This window comes from Microtus pennsylvanicus, chromosome 15 (assembly GCF_037038515.1).
Source record: "Microtus pennsylvanicus isolate mMicPen1 chromosome 15, mMicPen1.hap1, whole genome shotgun sequence".
NCBI classification, from domain to species: Eukaryota; Metazoa; Chordata; class Mammalia; order Rodentia; family Cricetidae; genus Microtus; species Microtus pennsylvanicus.
Window position 1 is genome coordinate 54,861,646 of NC_134593.1, and position 19,143 is coordinate 54,880,788.

Here is a 19,143-nt window from a genome sequence, read left to right on the forward strand (position 1 = left end):
AGGATGCTCAATGGTACCACAAAGACATGTGCTCAACTATGTTCATAGCAGAAGCATTTGTCATAGCCAGAACCTGAAAACAACCTAGATGCCCCTCGACCGAAGAATGGGTAAGGAAAATGTGGTACATTTGCACAATGGAGTACTACACAATGGAAAAAAATGACATCTTGAAATTTTCTGGCAAATGGATGGATCTAGAAAATATATTGAGTGAGGTAATCCACACCCAGAAAGACAAATATAATATGTACTCATAAGTGGCTTTTAGACATAAAGCAAAGAAAAACCAGCCTACAGTTCCCAGTCCCAGAGAACCTAGACAACAAAGAGGACCTAAGAGAGACATACATGGGTCTACTCTAGTGCACCACGCCCGTCTGTGCTCTATGCACCACCATACAGTTAGTAAACCGGGCAAGGGGCTGGGGACTGAAACATACAAGGACTCACGGGCAGAGGCACAGGTCATCCTTGATGCCAGAATCCTTGAAACAGGAATGCTCCAAGAATGCCCTTTTTATTGTGTTCAGGGGCAGCTTATATAGGGATAGCCACGCCCCAGCCAGACGTACCACAAACCATTCCCCTGCCATCAGGAACTCCTAAGGGTCTTGTGCTCAGAGCAGCTGTACGCACTCAGGTCGGGAAAACAAGTTGTTTTCAGGAAATTCAGGATCTGGGGGTTCACAGTTCCCAACACTAATCTACATGGGAAGGGGAAAAAGACAAGATCTCCTGAGTAAATTGGGAGCATGAGGACCATGGGAGAGAGTTGAAGGGGAAGAGGGAGGCAGGGAGCAGGGAGGAAAGGAGGGGAGCGGAGAAAAATATCTAAATAAAAGAAAACAGAAAGAGAGGGAAAAAATGATGCTTTTGATGACATGAGTATTTTTATTTGTTAATGAATAGTCCACAGTGCAGTAATGAAAAAAGTCTGCAAGTTATACATGGAGACAAGAAAGAAAAATCCAAGTGTACTTTGCCTTCAGACTATTTTCGTGTCGTTTGCCAAAGAACCTCCTTGTAATTATTTTTATTTTTTTAGCTTACAAAAGCATATTATTTTCTTATGCTTTTAAATAAATATGCCAAAATCAAAAATTTACAAAAATACATTTAGCATTTAGTTACATACTTAATTCCAGCCTTTTAGCATAATCTAAACAGTTAAGAAAAAGGAGCTTTCTTCATATCTTAGTATGAATATTTTTTTATTCAAAACTTTTCTAGAAATAATTCTTTGCATACTTTCAGGTGAGTAAATCATAAATTACTTTCCAGTTTTTTAATTTTGAGTTTATATTTTTAGTTTTTCAAAGTAAAAATAGACTTTAGTAAATATTATTTTTTACTGAAGTGTTCATTGCAGATTCACCCAAAGAAGTTTCTCCTAGTTGTGATTAAATGGATACACATTGTTAAGGTTTTCAGTTCATAAGGTGAATTGTTCTTCCATTTCTTGGCCACTAAGGAGCTGAATTGAGCTTGTTCTGCGTCAGAGACTGTGCATTTATTAAATATGAATAAGAAATAGTTTTTGTCTTCAGAGGTCTTTTATTTCAGCCACTAAAGACTTTGAGTGTGGCTAATGCTAGTATTAAATTCTTTTAATGTTCCCTTTTAAAATTATTTTTAAATTCTTTCATTGTAAATAGTGTATTTTGATACCAGTGTTAAATTTTATTTTTATTTTTTATTTTTTTTTAAATATTTTATTTATACAACATTCTGTCTGTGTGTATGTCTGAAGGCCAGAAGAGGGCACCAGACCTCGTTACAGATGGTTGTGAGCCACCATGTGGTTGCCGGGAATTGAACTCAGGACCTTTGGAAAAGCAGGCAATGCTCTTAACCACTGAGCCATCTCTCCAGCCCTAAATTTTATTTTTAAATTTTGCTTTTTGACAGAGGGAAATAATGTTTTCCTTTCTAATGACTCTTTAAAGATAAAGTTTGTGAAATGAATTTAAGTCACAAATTAAATTTAATATTTAATGAAAGTGTAATGTAATCTGGCCTTGTTAGTGTTGTTGACTTTTAAAATCAAGTCTATTTAATCCTTGGGTAATGTTTTGATTTCAAATATATAGTAGCAGATAGGCTTATATAATTAGAATATACCACACATAGTTGAATCTTTTAGTATTTCTGGTAGACAGATTGGTTCCAGGAACACTCTAGATAACAGATTCCTTGTGTAAAATGTTTATTTAACTTTTATTTGTTATTCATTTTATATGTCCTCTGAGTACAATGGTTTAGTATTTGCATATAATCTATGCATATTTTCTTGTATTCTTAAAATCATCTGTGGATTGCTTACTAATAGATATTAGAGTTAGAGAATAATAAGAAAAGAATATATAATTTTCAATCCTTGATTGGTTAAATCAACAGATGGAGAGATTATAGTAATTTAGTTGTGTATGTGTGTGTGTGTGTGTGTAAGTAACAGACAGACCCTATTAGTGTGTGTGTGTGTAACAGACAGACCCAGTCTGTGTGTGTGTTTGTGTGTGTGTGTGTTACAGACATACCCAATCAAAATATAGTTGACTTTTGACTTAGCTAAGTGTGTATTGTCAAAGTAGGACACAAGTTTAAAGTGTGTAGACAAGTTTATTAATTGAGTAGATACAGTTCATGGCTTTGTTGCAAACTGAAAACGTTTACGGTTTTAGAATATCTTATTGCCTTTATTTTGTGTGCATCTGCATGATGTGAGGGTATACCAGGTCATGTGTGGAAGTCAGAAGCCACCTTTTTGAAGTCACTTCTTTCCTCTCACCCAGGAATGAGACTTAGGTCATTAGGCCTGTGCCTCTTGAGCCATCTCACTGGTCCTGAAGCGTAGCAGAAATCATTCCATTTAGTCAAAGACAGTTTCTGCATACCTAAGGCAAAGTGCTATTTATAACCTTCTTTGAACTCTTGTCTTCTTTCCTCTGCTAGGCAAGAAAGGGCTACTAGGAAGTACTTAGTTCCTATGTAGAGTTTAAATTCCTGATTATCTTGAAAGAGACAAATGGAAGCAGCAAAACGTAGTTAAGGTATGTAAATCCAGTTTTATCAACAAGTTTGGAATTACAGAGGCTGGAGAGATGGCTCAGCAATAGCATCTAAGTTTGGTTTCCAGCACCCATGTCAGGTGGCGTACGGCTTATTTTAAAATTTTACTTTACTTTGCATAACCTATTTTCCTTTTTTTTTTTTTTTTTTTTTTTGGTTTTTCGAGACAGGGTTTCTCTGTGGCTTTGGAGCCTGTCCTGGAACTAGCTCTGTAGACCAGGCTGGTCTCGAACTCACAGAGATCCGCCTGCCTCTGCCTCCCGAGTGCTGGGATTAAAGGCGTGTGCCACCACCGCCTGGCTTCTATTTTCCTTATTTTGACAAGGCCTGCAGTGTGCTGGTATCAGAGAGTGCCACAATAGTCTGGAGCAGAGTGTAATGAAAGTTTATTTATCTGGGGGATAAACTCACAGGAAGGGTAGCGACCTGCAGTCCTCTGTGTGTGCTGGGAACTGGGAACCGAATCCAGCAGAAAGAAGACTGCACACGCTTTTCTTGTGCACTCATAGTACATGAAACCACACCCAAAGTGGGCCGGTATCGTAAAGGTTATTGGCTGAAGGAGTTCCCACAGCAGTGGAATAAAGTGGAGGCTGTTTCCTTCCATTTGGTTCTTCACACTGAGAAACACTGGCCCCCAGCCTCCGTCCTCATGCATTCACGGTGGTCTCTCATCTTTCACTGTTTCTTCTCCACTGCAGTCTCTGAGCGGAGGCCTTACATTCCCCTTTTCTCCTTCCGTCTTAGAAATGGGAGGGCCAAACTGTTTCTGTAAGGGAAACATCTATACTGAAGTTAGCAGTTTCTCCTTTCAGATCTAACTAGATGTCCTTCCTCCGTCTAAGACTGCCTTAGGTATAAAAACAGACTGACGTGCGTAGAGAGAGTAAGATTTTTCTCTTGTGTTCTGACTTTATAGATCACAGGGCAGTGTTAGGATGAGAATTTGCACTTAGTGAAAACCGTATTTGACGCTATTTTCAAAATGAAAAGAATTTCCAAAACTTAGTTTAGCTTGACAACAATAAATTTAAATTTCATGTGACATTAAAAAGCAGAAACCCGACTGTTGAACCTGCATGGGAGAGTGTCAGGAAAGAGTGTCTGGAGGCCGTGGGCGTCAGCTCCATCGGTGAAGGAAGCCACTCTTGTGAACACTGGAGTTGGTAGTGCTATTTTATGTGTTTCCTTTCTAACTTGTGCCTGATTTTGACTTCTTTGCCCACTGAACGGGGATAGTTTTTATCCCTTGCATGGGTCTGACTTCATTTTTCTATTTTAAATTCCAGCTTTAAATTTCCTTTAATGCAGTGCATTGTGCTGGAATCTAACCTGAAATTGCAGGAATTCATTTAGAATTAAATTGTAATTTTGATTTTAAGGTTTAGAAGTTTTATATGAATATATATTATCTCCACATAGACACATGTATGTATCTTCAGAGGATTATGTATTTGTAATCTTTTTTACTATATTCACCATTTCTAAAGAGGTTTTTGTTTTTCTTTCTGTGTACAATTTAAGACTCAGGGATGGTTCTAATATTAAAAGAACACTTTGTGGGTCAGAGTGACTCAGAGGCTAAGAGCGCCTTCTACTCTCCCAGAGGACCATATCTTTCCAGAGCCCATATCTGCTGTCACTCCAGTTACCGTGGCGTCTGTGGGCATTGCAGTCGTGTGATATACATTCGCATAGACAGACCTACGTACATGTAAATAAAAGTAACTAAGAAAAACTTTTTTAAAGGTACCAAAAAATAGCCTGTTATACTCAGTTGTAAGCAAATGAATATTTTATTAATGAGCAATAACCATGATATAAGAAGCTAAAATTCTTTTTAAAAAGCATTCAGTATGCTCTGTTCAATTTATGGTATTTATTTCCAATATGTAACCACTTGTTTCTGAAGATCCAATTAGTTTCTCTAAGACTTTTCTATAAATAAATAAATAAAATCTTAAAAACAAACAAACCCAGTCTGTGTTGGGGATGTAACACAGTGGTAGAGATTGTCTAGCTAGGCTTTCAGTTCAGTCTCCAGTACCAAGAAGAAAAGCAAATAAGTACATACAATAATGGATTTAAAAAATTTTCTTTAAAAACATTTTTCTAAAAAATTTGTGTTACTTAATGTGTTTGAGTGTTTTGTTTGCATGTATGTCAATCACGTGTGTGCTTGATACCTGCAGCGGTCCGAAAGGGGAAGTGGATCCCTGGAACTGGAGTTCTGTATGGTTACATATGCCTTGTGAGTCTTGGGAATCAAGCCCAAGTCCGCTGCAGGAACAGACGCTTACTTAACACACAGCAGACAGCCTAGGTTAGACTCCCCTCCACCCCCACCTCCCACCACAATCCCCTTGAGATCTTAGCCTAACTAGAGTCCTTTAGTAATCATGTTATATATGTTTTGGAAAATATTATTTAAGTATCTTTCATGTTCTAGAAATTACATATTGTAGTGTAATTATTGACATAATGACAAGCTTAAATGAAAAATGCTTTGGCTATAAGCCAAAATATACTTATTTTATTGTATCATTTTATAATAATATGGATGTCACCTTCCAGACATTTCGTTCTTAACAGGAAAGGTTTTTTTTTTTTGTTTTGTTTTGGTGTTTTGGTTTTTTGAGACAGGGTTTCTCTGTAGCTTTGGAGCTTGTCCTGGAACTAGCTCTTGTAGAGCAGGCTGGTCTCGAATTCACAGAGATCTGCCTGCCTCTGCCTCCCAAGTGCTGGGATTAAGGCGCTCTCCACCACCACCTAGCCAGGTTCTCCTGCCCCTTTTTTAAAGTTCTGAATAATTTAATTTAGCCTTTATAGCAATTCTAATTACCTGGTGTTAAACTAGCAGAAGAATACATTTTTAAAAAATGTATAGATGTGAGCATATCACCTGTGACAGGAAATTTTCTTTTCAAGGACTGAGATTTATGCTTTATTTACCCTCTCACTGCAAATAGTTATAAATTTGACAATCAGAAAGGAAATTAGAATTATGTTTAGGAAATGCAGGTAGAAATGATAATAGATGTGTTTATGAATCAGTTATTGACATTGATGGAATGAAAAAGCTATCCATATTGTGGAAAATACTGATATTGAAGCCAGGTGTTACAAATCCAATTTGGGGATTAAAGAGCTGTGATTATATGGCTTCTGCCTCCAGAAAAATCATTGTTCCTAGATTTCCCAGAATTGGAGTAACTATAGCCATTGTCAGATTAAAAAATGGTTCCTAGATTTCCCAGAATTGGAGTAACTATAGTCATTGTCAGATTAAAAAATGGTTCCTAGATTTCCCAGAATTGGAGTAACTATAGTCATTGTCAGATTAAAAAATGGTTCCTAGATTTCCCAGAATTGGAGTAACTATAGTCATTGTCAGATTAAAAAATGGTTCCTAGATTTCCCAGAATTGGAGTAACTATAGCCATTGTCAGATTAATAAATGGTTCCTAGATTTCCCAGAATTGGAGTAACTATAGCCATTGTCAGATTACAAAATGGTTCCTAGATTTCCCAGAATTGGAGTAACTATAGTCATTGTCAGATTAAAAAATGGTTCCTAGATTTCCCAGAATTGGAGTAACTATAGTCATTGTCAGATTAAAAAATGGTTCCTAGATTTCCCAGAATTGGAGTAACTATAGCCATTGTCAGATTACAAAATGGTTCCTAGATTTCCTAGAATTGGAGTAACTATAGCCATTGTTATTATCCTCTTCCTCTTCTTTTTGTCTTTAACTTTGAATTTAAATAAGAATCAGAATGTTTAAGTTTTTGATTTTTTTAAATCAGTGTCTTTAATGCCAATCTGTTGGAGAACTATAGTTGAGACAGGTTTACAGGTTATACCTCGTTTTGTTTCTCTTCTCTTAGTGTTCGTTTGTTTAACTAACTGCAGGTTCGTGTCTGACAGCATCATTTCTCAACAGATTAGATTATTAGCATTTTCACCATATTTTAATCAAGATCTCTATATGGTATACCTAATAGACTGTAGCTAGTAAAAACATGACTTTACATGTACTGAACAATAAAAATTGCATGACTTTCTATTTTTATTTTGTTATAGTAGTCTGGAATCAGACTACAATATCCTTGAAGTATGCAATATCCTTCCATGTTCTATGTGGAATGGTGTAGATCATCTCATTACTCCATGAGGTTACCAATGTAGTCTGCCAGTGGGACATAGAGTTTTGTTCATGTCTTGGCAAACATTGGTGCTCTTCGTACTTTTAAGCTGGTAATTGCCAATGACTTTGGATTCCTTTATGAAAGAGAGATTGTCATTATGAGCTACCTTTAAACTATAAATAGAGTAAAAATTTAGAGTTACTGCTTTGCTATTTAAATTTTCAAATATTTACTTATTAGCCAAGCATGGTAATGCATACTTTTTTCTTTTTAAATTCATTTTACATACCAACCACAGTTTCCCCTTCCTCCCTTTCTCCTGCTCACCCTTACTTTCCCCTCAACTCCCATAGACTCCTCAGAGAGGGTAAGGCCTCTCAATGGAGTCAGCTAAACCTGGCATATCAAGTTGAGGCAGGGCCAAGCCACTCTTTACTGCATCAAGGCTAAGCAAAGTATCTCACCATAGGGAATGGGCTCCAAAAAGCCAGCTCATGTACCAGGAATAAATCCTGGTCCTACAAATAGACCAAGCCACACAACTGTCATTCTCATTCCAAAGGCCTAATTTGGTCCCATTCAGGCCTAGCTGTCGGTCAAGAGTCCATGAGCTCCCACTAGCTTGGGTCAGCTCTCTCTTTGGGGTTCCCGTCATGATCTTGACCCCCGCCCATTGATCATATAATTCCCTCTCCCGCTCTTCAAGTGGACACCAGGAGCTCAGCCCAGTGCTTGGCTATAGATCTCTGCATCTGCTCCCATCAGTTACTTGATGAAGGTTCTATGATGGCAATTAGGTAGTCACCAATCTGACCCTGAACTCAAGGCCAACCTGGTCTGAGTGAGTTCCAGGACAGCTGGGGCTACACAAAGAAACCCTATCTCGAAAAACAAAACAAAACAAAGCAAATGTTACTTATTAAACACTTAAGGCTGGCATAGAAGCAGCAAGACCCTGAATAATAATAGCTTCACTGTCTAGGAAGCATTTAAATGCATATTGAACATCCCTAATTCAAGTTCGGGTACAGTTTCAAGAGCTCCGAAATTGGAAACAATTTTGGATAAGGGCTACTTAACCTGTTGTTACATTATGGGAAACAAGACAGTATAATAATATACAAATTTTAATGCTGTAGAAAATTAGTCACACATACAAATAAAGAATTCTTAGTATTTGAAACATATTGAGCTGGGATTATGGTTTTCCCTACTCTTTCCTCTCTCACATATGCTTACACTGGAAAATATGTGTAGAAAGAGCTAAAGTCACACATAGATAGTATGACAATGTCTGGGCAAAAACCTGTATCTTCATATTTAGAAATAATCGTAATTTCTGTTTGCAGGATTGTTGTGGGAATCCATATCCTTCATATTTTAGGACACCTGGTATGAGGTATTGAATGTTAGCTGTGGCTACTGGTGCCTGAGCAGTGTATAGAGATATTTGTGTGAGTCCATCCATTAGAATGTCGTTTGTGGTTGTAGAAAACTGGGGGCCCCTGAAAGTGCATTGTCTTCAAGGTGCAGCATCCCTGTGATACAGTCTTTGAAGACTAGCATGCTGCATTGGAAAGTGTTGTGGAAATGCTGAGATAGATAGGCATCCTAAACATGATGAGAAAGGAACACAGAGAATTATTACCTTTTATAAAAACAAAAGAGCTATAATTTTTAGCACAATTTGAAAGGCAAACTATTGTAGGCTGTCATGAGACTGTAGAGTCTCCATGAGCAGCTTCAAAGGGAGGAGTCACACCCACTCTCCACAGATCTCACAGGGTACTCCAAAGTTTAACTGCAGGCCGACAAGGCAAGAAGGAGCCTCAGGTGAAGGTGTCGAGGAGGGGAATGGTGGCCTCTGAGGGAAGACACTACAGGACTCTTGTTTTCTGGAGAACAAAACATAAAGACCCTGAACAAAAAACTTCTTCTGGGATCTCTGTGAGAGATCCTCTACTACTTGGGGACTCCTTGGAAAAGTCCTGTGTTTGATGGACAGATACTAAGGAGCTGCCAATGACAGATGTTGTACAAGAACAAAGAAAGACTTTACATTAGTGCCGTTAGACAAGAAAGCACTTGCGCGAGGAGCATGAAGAAAAACCTCACTCTCTGGGCAGAACCTAAAGCTTTTCATGGAGCAGGAGCAGAAAGTGAAAGACTCCAGTAACCAGTACTCAGTCTCAGCGTGGTGGAATGTGGAATTTTAACTACTGTTGTACTGAGAGTAACTAGACTGAAAACAAAAGTGGACAGCTCAGCCTCTGGATGGGTTAGAAGACTCATCCCTCGGCACTGACATCTTGATGGGCCAGGCTCGTTCCTAAATGTACATGCCATTTATCTCCGTCTCTGTCATAGTATACAGGATGTCTGACTTCTAACCAAAAATAGCAAAAGAAAAAAAGAAATAGTATGTCCAGCACTTCGTCAGGAGAAATGAATGAACAGAATGAAGCTCAGATACAGTGCAGATGTTAGAACGATCAAAGAATGTAATAATGGTATTAAAGATTCAAGTGGACAAGATGGGCCACATGTATCATCAGATGGAGATTGATAGCAGAGTTGAACGCTAGGAGAAAGAATTCAGTGGACATACTAGTATCAAAACTCAGGATCAGAGGTGAAGAATGCCTTTAACAACTTTCCGGTTGAATCAGAAAAACTGAGGAAAAAACGAAACTCTTGCATTTGGGCTGGAGAGATGGGTAGCTCGTTGGGTAAAAGTGCTTGCTCGGTAGGCCTGAGCACCTCAGAAACCACAGAAAAGCCAGGTCTGCATCATGAGTCTAATCCCAGTGCTCTTATGGTGAGATGGGAGTCAGACGCAGGAGACTCTGCCAAAGCTCATGAGCCCCTAACTGGTCTATGGAACAGAAAAATAATAATAGAGGCTGCCTTAGGCAAAAGATGGCGGACCAACGACCACGGCTGTCTTCAGCCCTCCACATGCGCATCGTGGCACACATGCAAGGTCCAGTGAACTTTATGACAAATCACCAAACGTTGCGTAAGTGACTACCTACAAAGAGAAAGCAGTCTATTGGACAGGAAAATAAAAGAAGGGTATCTCGGAGCTGTAGTAATATGGGCGGCGGGGCTGCGTCCTCAACACCCCAGCCGCCTGGCCCGGCTAGCTTATGCCCCGAAATAATTACACGGACACTGTATTCTTTTAAACACTGCTTTGGCCCATTCCTATCTAGCCTCTTCTAGGCTAATTCTCACATCCCGATCAATCCATCTCTAATAATCTGTGAGCACCGGTCTTACCAGGAAGATTCTAGCCTAAGTCCATCCTGGGTCGGAGCTGGGGCATGGCGTCTCTCTGAAGCGTCTGCTCCGGAGAGGAGAGCTGTGGAGTCTGACCTCACTTCCTCTTCCTCCCGGCATTCTGTTCTGTTTACTCCTCCCACCTATCTCCTAACCAATGAGAGCCAAGCAGCTTCTTTTATTTTAACCAATGACCTTCCTCCATCACGGAGCCGTAGGCATTCTCAAATGGTTAAGATGTAGAAGTGGAGTCCTGGGTAAAGGCAGAGAGAGGTAAGAGGGAGGCAGTAAGGAAGTGACACGTTTGGGTAGAAAGCATCAGAAGAATCAGTGGTTGCCTGTTTTTCTTTCTTTCTTTTTTTTCAAAAATAACTGAAGACATCAAACCACATCTTGAGGAACTTTAGAGATACTGTAGAATAAATATTCCTGTCATCAGCCACTCTCTCAGATATCAAATATTCATACTTAAGAAAACAAAAGTAAAAAATGTTCAAGCTACTTAGAAGACGCAGAAGCAAAAGGTATATTAGATACCAATTATGGCAGATTTCTCATTAGAAATTATTTAAGTTAGGACAGAATAAGCTACTATTTTTTAAAGTACTGGAAGAATTCAGTGAAAAGGCCTTTTGAAAAGGAGAACAAACCTTTATAACAAAAAATGAAGAGAACTCATTCCCAGTTTGTTTCCACTCTAAGAAATAGAAAAGAATTCCTCCATGCAGAAGCATTGTGATAGCAGGAATAATTGGACCTATGCAGAGATTGGCAAGTACTGGAGATGGGACAAGGAAAGGTAATTAAAATGTATTTCTTAAAATTTATTTTTATTTTTAACTTTGTGTGTGTGTGTGTGTGTGTGTGTGTGTGTGTGTGTGTGTGTGTGTGTGTACACGTATGCGCAGATGGGTGCAGCTGCCTGTAGTAGCCAAGGCATCAGGTCCCACTGGGGCTAGAATCACAGGTGGTTGGGAACTGTCGGATGTGGGTGCTGGGAATTGAACAAGAGTAGTAGGTATTGACACCTGAGCCATCTTTCCAGCTACACTTTTTCTTTTAATTGCACTAAAATGTAATTGTGCAGCCAGGCACAGTGGCACTCACCTGTATCCCAGGAGGCTGAGGCAGGAGCATCTCAAATGTGAGGCCAACTTGGGCTTTATTGTGAGACCTTATCTCCAAAACAAAAATGAAGAATAAGTTGTCTAAATAAACAATAACCACATATTGGAAGTCTATACCATATGTAAAAATATTTGATGATAATACAAAGAATGGAAGAAAATATTTCCATAATACTGCTGTGATGTTCCAATAGTGTGGTGGATCAAGTTGTGTGCTTTTATTTGAAGAACACAGCAGCTGGGTGGTGGCCCATGCCTTTAGTCCCAGCATTCGGGAGGCAAAGACAGGAGAATTTCTGAGTTGGTCTACAGAGCAAGTTCCATGACAGCCAGGGCTACACGGAGAAATCCTATCTTGAAAAACCATACAGCAATAACAACAAAAGAACACCGTGACTAAAGAAATTTAACAATAAAGTCTAAGACAGTTGCTAAAAGTTTTTTTTATTTATAAGCATACCATAGTAAACATAAGTAGAATCGAGAACAAAAATAATTTTTAAAGGCACAATGGAACAAAGAATAAATGGAGAAAACAGAATTAACAATATAGCTTATAATCCAACCGCAGGGGGAAAATGACATGCAGTTAATAAAATGTAAGTCATTTAAATGTAGACATGTAAATTGGAAGAAAGATTATCATCTTGGTTGATGCACTGTAAGTGCTCAGAGCTTGGCTGAAGATGATATAGAATGAGCTAGATATCAACACTATAAAATCTGTTAAAAATGATTAACCATTGGCTTGGAAGCTGTTTGGCTCTGGGGGACTAAGGGCAAATGTGCTTGTGATGAACTGTCCTACACTGAAGTCTACCAAAGTGAATATGTACTTTGAATAGATCCAATGTCTGTTCTATTTATTTTTTCTAGTAAAAAAATATTGTGATAGGAGTTTTCATTTTATAAATACACTGAGTTAATCAAAAAGAAAAAGAAAAAAAGAAAAACATGACTCAAGTATATGATATTTACAAGACGGTCATTTTAGATAAAATGCACAGAAAGATGGCCATTAAAAATTAGGAAAGGGACTGGAGAGATGATGGCCCTGTGGCCAAGAGTGTTTACCATTCTTTGAAAGGAGTCAATTTTGGTTCCCAGAACCTACCTGTAACTCTTGCTCCAGGTATCCAAGACCTTCTGATATCTGTAGGAAACAAGTGCCATGTACATACAGAGACACACACAATTCAAAATTTAAAAAAATATTATTTTTAGAAAATGTTAGCATGTTGTAAAGACAAAGACTGCTGGAAATGCTACAGATCAAATGATTCCTAAAGAACCATAATAAATTATGAATTCCCTGCGAGTCCCTGTCTGTTCCATTTCTGACCCTCCTTAGAGAAGCTGGTGGTGCTTCAGTCTGGGGAAGTCACCATATCAATTCCAAATTTAATGTGGACATCCTATCAGCATAGCACACGGACACCCAGAACTTCTGAACTCAAGTGATCCTCCTGCGGCAGTACAGGTCTGTGCCCCTCTGCCCAGCCTCCTGCAGACCTTGGAAGACAATAAAATTAACATGTGAGTTGGAGATTAGACAGAAGTATTGTGCTAGTATAGAAGCATGGGTGATAATTGCATTATGACTATGCGAGGTTTCCTTGATTTATACTTAGTTGACCTTCTATATTAATCATATCTACTGTGTAGTTTCAGTCAACTGTAGATCAAAAATAATTTTCAAAAATATGTGCCTCAGAGCTAAAGAGATGATTTATGGGCTAAGAGAATCCTTCCAGAGGACCTAAGTTTGATTCCCAGAACCCAATTCAGATGTCTCACAACCAAGCATTAACTCCAGTTCCAAGAGATCTGATGCCGCCTTCTGACCTCCAGAGGTATCTGCACCCTTGTGCCTGAGCTTGTGCATAACACACAGGCATGCACATGATTAACAAAAACATACATTAAAGTGTGCCTGTTAGAGGCAGGTGGATCTCTGTGAGTTTAAGGACAGGCGGGGCTGCACAGTGAAACCCTGTTTTGAGTGTCCCCCCCCCCCCCACCAAAGTGCACGCACTAAAGATCTGCAGACATTTTTGTCATTATTCTCTAAATGGTACAGTACAATAACTTTCCATGGGTTGGTATTGTTTGGGGTGTTGTAAGAAGTAATTGAGGTGACTGAGTATGTGCATGCATGTAGGTTATATGGAAGCACTGTTACAAGATTTTGCATTAGAGATTTGAGTATCCACAGAGTTTTCTATATCAGCATTTCTATACCAGCATTTTTGGAGCCATTCCTTCATTGATATAAAGAGATATTTTTCTTATGGGTGAAAATACTGGCTACCATACAATAACTGGGTGTTATTCACTCTCAGCTAGTCTCAGGAAGAAAAGTTATGGGCTGGAGAGATGGCTCAGAGGTTAAGAGCTTCACCTGCTCTTCCAAAGGTCCTGAGTTCAATTCCCAGCAACCACATGGTGACTCCCAACCATCTGTAGTGGGGTCTGGTGCCCTCTTGTGGCCTGCAGGCATACATGTAGACAGAATATTGTATACATAATAAATAAATAAATATTTTTTTTAAAAAAAGAAAAGTTATGCGGAAGACGGTGCTAAGTACAAATGATAAAGCATGTGGAGCATCAAAGGCCTATCTGGATTCTCCTGGATCATTTGTGTTCTTGTAACTTGGTAAATTTGAAGTCACAAAAACAAATGCTCTAAAATTGTTTTAGAAAATGTAAGAGTGAAGCCATTAATACCTAAAGGTGTGCATGTAGTCAGCAGCTTAAAGGAATGAGAGTGTGCCGGCCTCTAGGACAGAGTGCTTCTTTGCCTACTGCCTGCTGCGGAACAGCAGCCTCCTCCAACTTAGCATTCCTCTCTTGCCATGTAGCCTGCTGCGCATGTAGCATCCTTCTTGGTCCTCTTTATGTCCTCCTATGACTGCACATAGACTGTGAATCCCCCTTGTGCTATGAATAGGAAAATTATATCTAACCTAGAAATCCCATGTCTTTTGCCAGCGTCATGGAAAAATAACACTTAACCTGTTAGATTGAAAGGTAAAAATCAATTCCCAGACCTATTCTTGAATATGTTCTACTTGTCCCTATTTGTTGTGTGTTTTTCACTGTGGATTCTTGGCAGAATACCTTTCTCCATTTCATCTCTACAGCCTCCCGCCATTCTGTCGCTGTGTAACTCTGGATGGTTCTTTGTCCGTCTCTACTACTCTTTAGTTTGTCCCTCCGTCTCACTCTTTACTCCATTTCCCCCTTCCACTAATTTGCCTTTTCTCTTCTTTCCTTTGCCTCTCATTTGAATAAACTCAGATTGAATAAACATCAGTCAATGAGAGCAGACATTATTATATTCATTTTTATTCCCATATGGAGTCAAGTATAGAATTCTTTTATATATTTCTGGTGGATGGTTAATATTATAAATGCTAACTGATAAGATGAGCTTTTCTTAAACCTTGAAAAATGACTATTTTGTTCTAGGCTAGCATGTAGCTCACATAGATCAAGAGTACCAACACAGATCATAGATTGTTAAGGGTCTGAAGAGTTTTGGAGATCATTTCAAGCTAAAGTCACTTTCCTAATGCTGATGTAATATGTTATCACCAAAGAACTGAGGACTCTGTCCTTTTTATTTCTTCTCACTCTAGTTAGACTGGTGATGGCTTTGTCGGATTAGACATAAATCACAAACACTTTTGCGTCTGTTGAAAGTGACAATTTAAAGCTAACTGGATTACTGCTGATAAGTCAGTTTTACATCCTCTATGTGTATTTTGTGGAACAACAGCATTTGGGAAGTTATCCCCCAGTATCTATCTTAAGACAGTTAACACCTGGCTCACTGTAACTAATAAAAGCTGGCACCAGAGCCTTTCTCTTGGCCACGTAGGCCCTGTGCTGGTGACCCAGACCACTGAGCTGTAGATGTCATCTCTTGGGTTTAGCTACAGTCCTTCAGCGTGCTGCCAGCATGACTGAGGTTCTGTCACTTCCCCCGCTTGCGCTCTGCTTTCTCTGACTGTAAGATATGAGTATAGTTGTAATGATCCCATGGACTACTGGAAGACTATGTAGTGCTTCAGAGAGTACCTGGCGTAAAGTAAAGGGTGCACATTTTGTGTAATGTTCCTGTTCACTTACAAGATGGGAAGAGGCTATAATGCTTCCTTGTAACTTGTCAGCTAATACCGAGGGTTGTTAGATGGTTGAGGCCATCACCTCCAAAGGGGTTAGCTTTACTCTTGTTTATAATTTTTAGGGTTTATTTCCTCTCATTCAAGTTTATACTCTCTAAATAATTGTTTTTAACCAATGCCTATTATGGTTCGGTTTTCTTTCCACTTTTGTTCTTTATGTGACTTGTCTATGTTTCATGGATTTTGTGTTACATTTTTAAAGCCATATATATGTATATATAGTGATATTATTTTAGTGGCTTTTAAATCTTTAGTTTTATGAGTCTGTGCAATGAAAATGAGGATATGTAAATTTTCAGATGTGCACTTAAAAAGTTATGTAACAACCTTGTGCTTATTATAAATACCCACTTTACCCACTTTAAGCAACATTCATACGTGATCCTTTACTAGAATACAATTATTAAAAGTACTCGACCATATGAATACAAGTATGACCATACGTTGCTTTTAAGGATAAATGATCAACCCAGTAACGTGGTCTAAGTCAAGTATTCTCTCTTTTAATTATGTAGTCCTCCTCGCCATCCTCATCACAGCCTCATTCTAGCCACTGCAGAGCGAAGGCCTCATCATTGTGTCACCATGCATCCCTGCCCTGGGTCAAACGTAACCATGTAGGCCCTGCAAAGGCTACCAGTCCATCTCTCCGTCTTCGTCGCTGGCGACCCTTCTTACGCCTGCCATCTTTGGGTCTCCCTTCTGTTGTAAGTGTGGTCAATCTTCCATCTCTTCTCCCAGTGACAAGGGCAGGCTTTGTGTTTGTGTGTTTGTTTTTCCTTAAACGTCTTCAGTCTTTAAAGTGCTTTTCTCTTGGTTCACTCAACCATGAGCTTTTCCTACTCCAATAAGATTGCAAGCAAACCTCCATGCTCTGCAGTCTTGCTTGACGTTTGCCCGTGCCTTGGTGAACATCCATCTTTCCGCTCCATATCCTGTGAATGTAAGGGTACGTGCCTGTTGATGAATACTGATTGGCATTGTGAGAGCACTAAGTTCCTATGAATTGTTAAAGTGAGTGCCTGTTTCCTTACCTTTCGGCTTTCTGATTTCACTTAGGTAAGTTAGGTCAACAAATGCTATGTATCCTCTGAGTTCTTTGCCATCTATTCCTTTATTATTATTTTTTTTCATATTTCTGAGCATGACTAGTCTTTTGCTATGCTTTGGATCACTTTACTTACTCTGTTCTCAACCTAAATCCTCCATGGTGTAGCGTGTTGCATCTAAGCTATTTTACTCCTTGATGTGGCTTAGGTACTTGGTTTAATCTTGATCCAATCTTTCCTGCCAACTCAGTTTGAAAAGATCTTTTCCAAGTAAGAGATGGAGATTTGCTCCTTGTGTATTAATATAGGTGTCCTACAAATTTTACTTCTCTCGTAATCTAAAAGTATCAGCCAACTATTATAATATGCATATACATAAGGCCTTAAATATCCAAGGTGATAGAATTGCAGTAGTTCTCAGACATTAAACTACAGAATGAAGCAACCAAGCTCTTGTCTTTGTGATGTTCTAAGCTACTGAAGGCAATGGCTGTGGTTTGACAGAGCCCACCTATAAATGCTATGTCTGAAAGCTTTAGTGTGTGCCAAGCATGATAGAAACTTGTTATTTCTATAACTCATTGCAGCATTTGAAGCAAGAGGAAGTCAAAATATGCATACATTGTAGCATTTAAAAGCAGCTAAATGTCAAATACCCTTTCTTCCCCCTCATTTACCCTTTTAAAGCTATCTTCAAACGGCAGCAGTTTTCTTTATCCTTTGCTTCCACCGAATATCAGTGTGGTCATCACATAGTTTCCATTCGTGCTGAATATCAACAGACTGCTTATTATTCCTCTCTCTCTCTCTCTCTCTCTCTCTCTCTCTCTCTCTCTCTCTTTCTCCTTCCCTTTCTCTCCCTCTCGTCTCCTAACCAGATTACAACATTCATTTGTCCTTTTTATTTATTCATCCATTTGATATGTGTGCTTCTCCACTGCGCTATGCACTGTTGACACAGTTCAAGATAAAGATGAATTAGACAGAGTACAGTCTAATGCATTCTGACTGGGGAACAGTTCAATTAATTCTATGTATGAATAATTCCTTCTGTATTTAAAAATTATAAGCATAAATGAGCATGTTATTTAGCATTTGCAGTTTTGTTTTTGTGTATTGTTGTTTGTTGCTGCATATTAATTTCATTGCCTTATCACTTTGTAAATGTTTCCATAACATACTTAGTGCTTAAGAACATGGACTGGAGCTGCCCTGCATGGGTTGTCGTCCAGGGGCCATCACTTGCTAGCCATTCAAATGTGTTACCAAGATGTGTTACCTTTCTACTCTGTGTTCTTGAGTGTAAGATGCATATGAGCATATAAAGCTACCTGACTGGAGTTATCTGATTAATTGACCAATACAAATACAGCATTCCATCAGTGCCTGGTATAGATGAAGTGCCCTATGATTATACCTTAAACCTTTTTCTGATGTGAAATTTATATTTAGTAATTAATGAATGCATTGATTATATCACTTTTTAGTTCTTTGGGATTAATGAGAAACCTTCTAAATTGAGGATTTAGAAGATAGAAAAAAGTAGGCAAGCCTTACCATTCTATAGCTTCTGTTTTTCATATGTGCTATAGTTATTTGCTGACTATTTTTAAACAGGAAGACATGCTGGAATTTTCTGCTTGCTTACTCTTGGGTTTCCTGGAATACTTGTTGGAGAGTTGAATGATAGCAGACATTAGACTCTCATGCTAATGGAATTGGTCAAAGGATAAAGCTTACCAGAAATAATGAGGTTTTCAGGAAAGTTGAAACATTTACCTATTATGACAAGTTGGAAGGCTTTTCCTACTGCTTTTTGTTTTAAGACAGGATCTTGGCTGTGCTACTCAGACTAGCCTCAAAGTCTTGATTGTTCAGCCTTAGCTTGTTAAGTGCTGCAATTACAGGCATGTGCCAGCACTCCTGGCTTGAGATTTGGATTTTAATGTTCACTTTTACTTAAAAAGGGACATTGCACATATTTTGCTTCATTAGATTTGGTACTTCCTTACAGTTGTGATGATGTATTAATATTATAACAATATGTAAGGTTTATATAGTGTTGAACAGTTCACAAATATTTTCACATGTGCATTTAAACTTCAAGGGGGTGGGGCTGGAGAAATGGCTCACTGGTTAAGAACACAGGTTACAGTTTCAAAAACTGGGGTTCAGTTCACATGGTGGCTCCAGCCAGGGAATCAGACACTCCCTTCTGACATCTGGAGGCAATGCATGCATGTGGTACACAGACATGCATGCAGGCACTGA

General features: G+C 38.8%; 1 protein-coding gene across 5 annotated transcripts in view; it reads left to right on the plus strand.

Annotated features, from left to right (window-relative positions):
• The window catches only part of Uchl3 (ubiquitin C-terminal hydrolase L3), a 48,443-nt gene that overhangs the window by 21,869 nt on the left and 7,431 nt on the right, over positions 1-19,143 (plus strand). For 4 of the 5 annotated variants that reach the window (XM_075949598.1, XM_075949599.1, XM_075949601.1 and 1 more), the window contains exon 6: positions 16,339-16,530. The exons of the other annotated variant lie outside the window; for it this stretch is intronic. In XM_075949598.1, the coding sequence (XP_075805713.1) occupies positions 16,339-16,530 (192 nt within the window). The remainder of the gene's footprint in view (positions 1-16,338; positions 16,531-19,143) is intronic. 5 annotated transcript variants of the gene reach the window in all.